Below are 8,704 nucleotides of genomic sequence, written 5' to 3'. Positions count from 1 at the left end.
TGCATAGTTTAAGTGTCATGTTTAAGGCATGATCCATGCACTCTAAAATAAATTAGACACTAATATTGTGTATCATTCACATGGCATGCACTAATGCACCTCACAAGAACTTTTCTTTTTTAGATCTAAAAGGAGTAGCAAACTAAGTCACACAACTCCCAACATAAAGTTCTAGTTAAAGTTGGTAACTGTAACAAGTTAAAGTACTAAGCTTATATATCAATCATGAAACACATTAACAAATGATAACTTTGTCACATGGTTTAGGTTGGTTGTTGCAGGTGTCAAGATTGAGAAACATGCATGCATTTGGAATGTGTATTTTAGAACCAAAGTTGATTACTAAACGAGGAGGGTGTTAAAATTAGGACACTTGGCTTCTAGGAAAACATATAAATGGGTTTGGTGCAAACATACTAATTTTACAAATAATTTATCCTTATTTATGAGTGACTTGAGATAGTAAATATTTTGTGTACTCAACTATCAAATACTCCGATTAACAAGACAAATCAACAATCATTTTATGGGATACAAACAATGCAACCCATCTACCTATGCTCACCCTCTTGTCAGTCCGTCTCTTAGCTGTGCGCAACTCCCTTTGTCAAGCCATCTGATTCTGCGTAGCTCTTTTTTACAGCTGGCTCTACCTGTGGGTAACCTATGGATAGTTTATTCTATCCGTCCAGAGCCCATTAGGCAACCCGTTCCAACTGTGCGCCAACTTTGTGGGTTTTTAAAATAGATTGGAAACATCCCAAAACTTCTTGGTCTAGTCCTAAGAAGATCATCTTCTTAATAAAAATAGAACATGTGTTTGATCAAGTACTTGATGTTTGACTCCTTAAAAGTCTCTTGTGAATGTGGACTGATTCTCATAGAGTATTTGATATAAAAAATCAATGGGCATGAGGCTGAATAGCGTGAAGGTGTATAATGTATCAATGTTGAATAGTCAACTTGAAGTTGATTTATGTTCAAGGATGCATGTAGCAATGCTCAAATAATGTGTGAAACGTGCTTATGAACATCCAATGTGACCATTGAAACATGCTTATGAACATCTAATGTGATCATCGTCGTGACGTAAGAAGCATATATGGGTGGTTGGAACATTACACAGAAAATTGTGGGGTGCAATGAGAAGGATAGGTGGGTATTGGTAATGGGATTAACTAGAGGAAGTGAATTAGGATATATATATATTTTTTAATGGAATATGCAAAGAGAAGCATTAGGATAATGAATAATGGGAGAATATATATCAAGTGTATCTTAAGAGCAAGTAATATTATAATATGAGAGCAAAAAAAGAATGAAAAGTGGTGTTTAATGTGATGGAAACTTTCGAAATCTGCAAGCTAAGTAAGATAGAAAGTCTTGAAAAGCTGCAAATTTTATTTGCAAGAGAAAGTACGTTCATATGAATGAATGATAAGCCCTATAATTTGAAATGACGGGTTTACACTTTTTATTAAAAAAACATTTATTTGTAGCAAAAGGATGAAGTCTTGTTGTTAGTGGGCACGTGGAGCAAGGGGGCCAGGGGGGTTAGGTGAAGGGTCAGATTAAACTTGGGTTAAAAGAGAGTAGACATTAGGTTACAAGGGTAGAGTTAAACTAATGGAATCCTCTCTAATAAATATGGCATAAGCACGCTCGTTAGCGTTGTAGCACAGCACACATTCTTCTTCTTCTTGCTTGCTACCTTTGGCGGCTGCTGCTGCTGCTGCTGCAAGAGTACACAGCTCGAAGCTATGGCTGCCCAGCTTCTTAATGTGCATTGCCAACCCTCAACTGCTAACACGCATTCATCATTCATATCCCCTGCATATTCTTCAAAGCTGTGGGCGCCTAGAGCAACTCAGAGTAGGTTAAATGAGGTAGCCAGAGCTGTGCATGCAGCCGAGCCCGCAGCAAGCAGCAGCGCAATCATGGAAAACTTGGCCAAGAAGGATCTTACCCATGATAAATCAGCAGCTGGTGCGTGGAGTGTGGCAAGTTGGAAGAGCAAAACAGCCTTGCAGCTGCCTGGGTACCCAGACGAGGCGGAGCTGGAGGCTGTGTTGAAGAGTTTGGAGGAGTTTCCGCCGCTTGTGTTTGCGGGGGAGGCGCGGAGTTTGGAGGAGAAGCTGGGGGAGGCCGCCCTTGGGCGGGCGTTTTTGCTGCAGGGGGGCGACTGCGCGGAGAGCTTTAAGGAGTTTAACGCCGTGAACATCCGGGACACCTTCCGTGTGATCTTGCAGATGGGCGCGGTGCTAATGTTCGGCGGCCAAATGCCGGTCATCAAGGTCCTTAATTAATTGAATTGATTTTTTTTTGGGGGGCTTAAATCCTCTGATAATTGTTTCTCAAGCTAATCTTCTCTCCCTAATTCTGTATTTCTGCAGGTTGGCCGCCTGGCCGGCCAGTTTGCCAAGCCCAGATCAGAGGATTATGAAGAGAGAGATGGTGTGAAACTGCCCAGCTACCGGGGTGACAACATCAATGGAGACCCATTCACTGAGAAATCAAGAGTCCCTGACCCCAACAGAATGGTCAGAGCTTACAGCCAGGCCGCCGCCACCCTTAACCTCCTCCGCTCTTTTGCCACCGGTGGCTACGCTGCCATGCAAAGAGTCACCCACTGGAACTTGGATTTTACCTCACACAACGAACAAGGCAGCAGGTAATTAATGAACTAATGATCATCTTAATTTCATTCGATCTGATCGTTGGATGCTTTGATCTAATCAACTCCATCTTTGATCCCCTTGATTGAATTGCGTCTTCATAAACTTCTTACAAATATTCAATTCGATGGGGGCACTTAGATCCTAATTTCAACTTCTAGTTAGCATTGTAACCTCTGATAATTAAGCCCAAAGGTTAATGAGACCCTGACCAAGGTTAATGACGCTAATCCATCTTTTCCTTGAATATTATGGGAGTGCAGATACCGAGAGCTTGCCAATAGAGTGGATGAGGCCCTTGGCTTCATGGCAGCACTTGGGTTGACAATTGAGCACCCCATAATGACATCCACGGAGTTTTGGACCTCTCATGAATGCTTGTTGCTCCCTTATGAGCAATCCTTGACTCGCTTGGACTCCACAACTGGCCTATGGTATGACTGCTCTGCACACATGCTGTGGGTTGGAGAGAGGACTAGGCAGCTGGATGGTGCCCACATCGAGTTCCTCAGAGGCGTGGCAAACCCTCTCGGAGTAAAGGTACCACATTAATCTTGATCAAACACTCTTTGTTGGTACCAAAGTCCCCACATTATATACACACATTAATCTTTAGCATTTACTTTCTTCTTTGATTAATTTGCTGTATATTCCTACCATCATCCTCTACTCAATTGAGCAATTTCTTCTTGGACCACAATCCCAGCACAAATTACCCCAAGTTGTCTACCTAATGTGGGGGGCTTGCTTACATTTAATCTCACCCCTTCTCAGGTTAGCACTTGAAAGTTACACTGTCCACATACAACATTGATCTGGGCTTGCTTACCTTTAATCTCACCCCTTACATGGTTAGTGAAAGTTACACTTTCCACATACTACATTGATCTCAATTAAATCTCCTCATCGGTTAATGATTTGACACCTTAATTGAGGGAGATATATATTCTATATTTAATTATGGGTGTGAATCAAGTTCTTGCCCAACAAGTCCAATCCCTCATACAACTATGTCCTAGGCCCCTTGACCCCAGCCACTATGTAAACACTCCCTATAGCATGTGCGCTCAAGGGGTATTTAAAAATTACTCTTATTAATAATTTTTGTTATATTTAATATAACCCTTATGTATGGATTTTGGTAATAAAACTAATCCTCATGTATAGAAATTTTCACTTTTTCAATTAAAAAACCCATTACGTATGTAAATATTTCTGTAAGTCCATCCAAGAAAAAACCCTTTCTGTTGAACGCATATGCTATCTTACATATTCTTTAGTGGACTCCCGGGCCCTTGACCTATTTTATTTAATGGACATTTTTAGCTCTATATGTACACAAGTAATGACTTCTCTTTTTTTTGGCCCAAAAGTTGGCTGGGAATTTGAAAGAACAACACACACACACAAGTGCCATGGCTTGCACATGGAGAACTCGAACCCAATACCTTGGGACCTCGAGTGCTTTCCTTACCACTACTTTTCATTGATTGATACTTTTTCTTTATTTACAACCCATGTACCAATGGTCATTATCATTACCAATTTACTTCTTAATTGATTGAAACGTTCACATTATTTACATCATGTATGTAAGGACATGTACAAGTGAGTCTATATAATATAATATAAGTAGAAGCAATGACTTAATTGAGATATACTCTTATCACTAGTTTGTTTCAACTTAATTGATTCAACACCTGAAGTCAATATTAGATAATTTGGGAAAAATATGATATTTTGAGAATTGATCAGTCCATTTAATTTTGGATATATCTTAAACATGCCAACTCCAAATTTGTCATAGATTGTAGATCTAGATTCTACTCTTCAAGATCTTTCCAATGATATGTCACATGAGGGAGTTTTGATAAAATTTTGGACAAGTTCACCACAATGCCATTTTTCAAATGGAAATGGTTTTTTTTCCCAAATTATCTAATATGGTGTCCTTTACTTTCTTTACAATCCATGTTTAAAGGGGACATAAAAATACGGACCGCCACTTTCACTTAAAGAACATGTATGACATGAAAGTGTGGTGTGCATGCACTACTAACACTTGAATCACAAGGCTCATGTGCTAATACTTTACATAAAGCATAGTACATGTGTACTAGTAAATAGCACATATGGAAATATATAATGATTTATTGGTTTGTGTTATAGACTAGAAAGATAGTATGTATAATGTATGTACTCATATATGTATTGTGTGATTTGAAGTTTAATGTGGGACTAATGAGATGATGGATGGGATGGTTTTCATATATGTATGTAAGTATTCTTAATAAATGTATGTACTCTTAATAAATGTATGTATGTATGTACTTGTTATAAATGTATGTATGTACTCTTAATAAATGTATGTATATATGTGCCTGTGATTTGAAGCTGAATGTGGGACTAATGAGATGATTAATGGGATGGTTTTTTTACTAAATTAATTTTACTCCTAATTATTAGGTGAGTGACAAGATGGATCCTGGGGAGCTAGTGAAGGTGTGTGAGGTGTTGAATCCGGAGAACAAGGCTGGGAGGCTCACAGTGATAGTGAGGATGGGGGCCGAGAAGCTAAGGGTAAAGCTGCCCCACCTCATCCGAGCTGTACGGCAGGCTGGCATCATCGTGACGTGGGTGAGCGACCCCATGCATGGCAACACCATCAAGGTCCCCTCGGGCCTCAAAACTCGACCCTTCCACGCCATCCTGGTAAAGCTTTTCCCCCCTTTTTTTTATTATTCAATTCGTTTTTCCTATCAGTAGAAAAAATCTCCACCATACGATCACAATGATTCTATATGAACCCTTAGATCTCCTCACAACTCTGCATTTTTTTAAATCGTGTTTATTTGTTAACTTGGTAAAATTAAATCTACCCAGTTTTCCCTTTTTTTTTATAACATTTTCCTCAAAGCGCCCTTTGACGTAATTTTCCTCTTTTAAAGTTTATAAAAAGGCTTCTTCTTTTTCTTTTGTTTTAACTTGAACTCCTAACAATGTCGCGATTTCCTTCATAATCTGCATAATTCTCCTTTAATTTTTTTTTTGGTTTTGAATATTTTTTTTAAAAAAGGACTATTTCTTTTTTGAGATTTCATGCACTGTCAGATATCTTGAACGGCTCTACAGAAACTCTAGATTCTTAAATTTCACGTTTTTTCTATCACTAAAGAATTTCTCCACCATACGATCACAATTATTCTATATGAACCCTTAGATCTCTTCATTTTTTTTAAATCATATTTATTTATTAACTTGGTAAGAATAAATCTACCCAGTTTTTTAAACATTTTCTCAAAAATAGACCTAGGCCCTTCGACGCCATCTTGGAAGTTGGTAGCAGAAAATTCTACCCAATTTTCCTCTCTTTTAAAACCAAAAAAAAGGCTTTTTTTGGGGTTTTAACTTGAACTCATAACAATGTCGCGATTCTGCATAATTTTCCTTTTATTTTTTGTTTTTTGTTTTTGATTTATTTTTAAAAAAGGACTATTTCTTTTCATACACTAGAGCCTAGAACTCTTGATTCTTAATTTTGACGTATTCGTTTATTATATCAACTGATTTCTTTCCAATGGACGGTGGACATTAGATTTTGAGTGTGGTTGACATTTTTTTATATAATCCAAGGTGCATGTGATCATTGATGCCACCACCATTTGTCCCCTTCCTTCTTAAAGAACAACATTGTAGGCCTGTTGCTGCTTGATCACAAATTTGTATGATAGGTCATGACTCATGACTCATGACTCACCCATAGATCTTGTCATGCCAATCTTTGTCTTTTGGCCTATTTATTGACCTCTCACTTTCTTGTTAAAAAATAAATAAAAATTTAAGCAACTAATTCCTAGTTGATGAGAGGACTCCTCTCAAAGCCCCTCATACCCTCTCACTCTCGTGTCAAGATGCACGTTGTAGAATACTACACATTAATGCTGTTACTCTCACAACCCATGATAATACTTGAAGTGTACTACATATCGCCCTCTTAACATGGCCATTATTTAATAGACAAATGTATCCTAAGGTTTCATAAGCTACTTGTCTCCTCTTCATCTCCTCGATATATCAAAATTGCCCCACCAGCTAAAGCTACAAGTTTTTCTCGTCGTAAAAGTTTAATGAAATTTGTTTTAGCAGGTGTTGTTTCTTAATAATAATATTTGTTTATTTGATTGTGTGTGGGCAGGATGAGGTAAAGGCATTCTTTGATGTGCATGAGGAAGAGGGGAGTCATGCGGGTGGGGTGCATCTAGAGATGACTGGGCAAAATGTGACAGAGTGTATAGGGGGGTCACGAGAGGTCACAGTGGATGACCTCCATGATCGGTACCACACCCATTGTGACCCTCGCCTCAATGCCTCCCAGTCCCTTGAGTTAGCCTTCATCATTGCTGACCGCCTTCGTAAGCATAAGGGCCACCTCCACAGCCACCTCCTCCACTTCTAAAGTTGCACCTTTCTGTGATAAGGCTTGACAAAACTTAAAAGGCTATGTCAATTCTCTTGCTCTCCAAGGATTTTACCATTTTCCCTTTTTAGCTACAAACCAAGTAACTTGTACATATCCACTCCTTGTTTTTGGCTCTAAGTTGATCAAGCCAACTCCTTATGTATTTGCTCCCAACTCTGTATGTGTTTAGAGTTTTATATGTAATAATGATGTCTTCTTTATGTATGTCACCGAGTGTTTTACCTCTAAGTATAAGTTTGGGCACGATAAATTTGAGATGTATTCTATGTTGCTAACTTTATTGAAATGTGGAAAATGGTACTTGCTTGCCTCATGTGTGTACCTAGAATCTGTGGCTCCAAAAAACATTAACACATTTATATAAGTGTAAATTATGAAATTCTCAAATATCTTACACATTCAAGGTACCAACAAAAGCTTCTTCTTCATGTCACAATAATTGTACTAAATTTTAGAATATGTTTTTTCGATTGGCACTGTCTTAGAATCATAAAAATCCAAAAAAAGAAATGTTACCATATAAGCAAAGAGTTTATCATATGAGGCAATGCTACCTTTTGAGCTTTCCAAGGGGAAAAAAATATTAAACCCAATTCAAAGTGAAGCAATTATTCGTAAGAAACTCCTTCATTAGTCATATAAGAGAAATGTGTACACATTAATCTTTTCACTTTTGTTGTTTGATTATAAAGCTATGGATATAATCTAACATTGAACTCTAGTTTGTGTACATATGCATGCATGCATGCACGTGCATGTGCACATACATGCATGTGTGGCATATATGCATATTGTGTGTGCATGCACATACATGCATGCATGCTTATGTAGGGGTGTGTTAGCGTGTACCTACATGCACATGTTTGTGTGTGTGTGTGCATGCATGCGTGTGTGTGTGTGAGAGAGAGAGAGAGAGAGAGAGAACTCTTTGCAAGACAACAACAAAAAAATTAAATCAATTAAGATTATAATATAATATATCTTGTTCAAGTGGAAAGCTAATGTAAAAAGGAAGTCTCACATCTCAATGATGCTGGCTGACTATTGTGATAAGGCTGTTCTATGTTGGCCAATAGCCCATGCGGAGGTTGTAATGCTGGCCAACAACCAATGGGCATGTGTAGGGCAGCCCACTTGTTGCCCAAGCCCTCCTATAGCTTGGAAGTTGCCCTTTATGGGCTGGTCATGGCCCAAGGCTTACCTAAATGCTCCTAATGCAAACCTAATACTAAGGTTGACACTACATGCACTATCTGATAAATTCTCCAAGTGGGGTAAGAGGGTTGACACTTGATTGACCTTTAAGGCTTAGAGACTTACCTACGTAGCTTGTGCTTGACTGTCTCTGGACTGAGGGCTCACAATGGGGCCACGGCATAAGATAAAATATTCCTAAAAGGGTAATTCCTATTGATAAACGGTGCACTGATGTAGAGCCAAAAGCATGGTCATTACTTGTAGTCTGCCTGGCTGCTTAATGTTTTGGCATGTCCCAGTGGGATGCACATGTCCAAACTCTTCAAAACTAGATGGCTCACCTGTATACACA

At 38.6% G+C, this 8,704-nt stretch overlaps 1 protein-coding gene across 1 annotated transcript; it reads left to right on the top strand.

Moving 5' to 3' along the window:
* Positions 1 to 1,652: 1,652 nt before the first annotated feature.
* LOC147618085 (phospho-2-dehydro-3-deoxyheptonate aldolase 2, chloroplastic-like) lies at positions 1,653 to 7,359 on the top strand. The gene is made up of 5 exons (XM_086775329.1): positions 1,653 to 2,294; positions 2,394 to 2,671; positions 2,939 to 3,215; positions 5,142 to 5,387; positions 6,871 to 7,359. The coding sequence occupies exons 1-5, from the start codon at positions 1,761 to 1,763 to the stop codon at positions 7,129 to 7,131; spliced, it is 1,596 nt and encodes a 531-aa protein (XP_086631455.1). The 5' UTR covers positions 1,653 to 1,760; the 3' UTR covers positions 7,132 to 7,359.
* The last annotated feature ends 1,345 nt before the right edge of the window (positions 7,360 to 8,704 follow it).

Source organism: Cibotium barometz, chromosome 35, assembly GCF_041138505.1.
Source record: "Cibotium barometz isolate CiBa-2024 chromosome 35, ASM4113850v1, whole genome shotgun sequence".
Classification (NCBI taxonomy): domain Eukaryota; kingdom Viridiplantae; phylum Streptophyta; class Polypodiopsida; order Cyatheales; family Cibotiaceae; genus Cibotium; species Cibotium barometz.
This window is presented reverse-complemented; position numbering and strand designations above follow the sequence as displayed.

What these genes read in the sequence shown, in the direction of transcription:
- LOC147618085 (XM_086775329.1), top strand. Translation starts at nt 1,761, where the DNA reads ATGGCTGCCCAGCTTCTTAATGTGCATTGCCAACCCTCAACTGCTAAC. An exon ending in GCCAAATGCCGGTCATCAAG is followed by an intron (nt 2,295 to 2,393) that starts GTCCTTAATTAA and finishes GTATTTCTGCAG; the next exon opens with GTTGGCCGCCTGGCCGGCCA. An exon ending in CACAACGAACAAGGCAGCAG is followed by an intron (nt 2,672 to 2,938) that starts GTAATTAATGAA and finishes ATGGGAGTGCAG; the next exon opens with ATACCGAGAGCTTGCCAATA.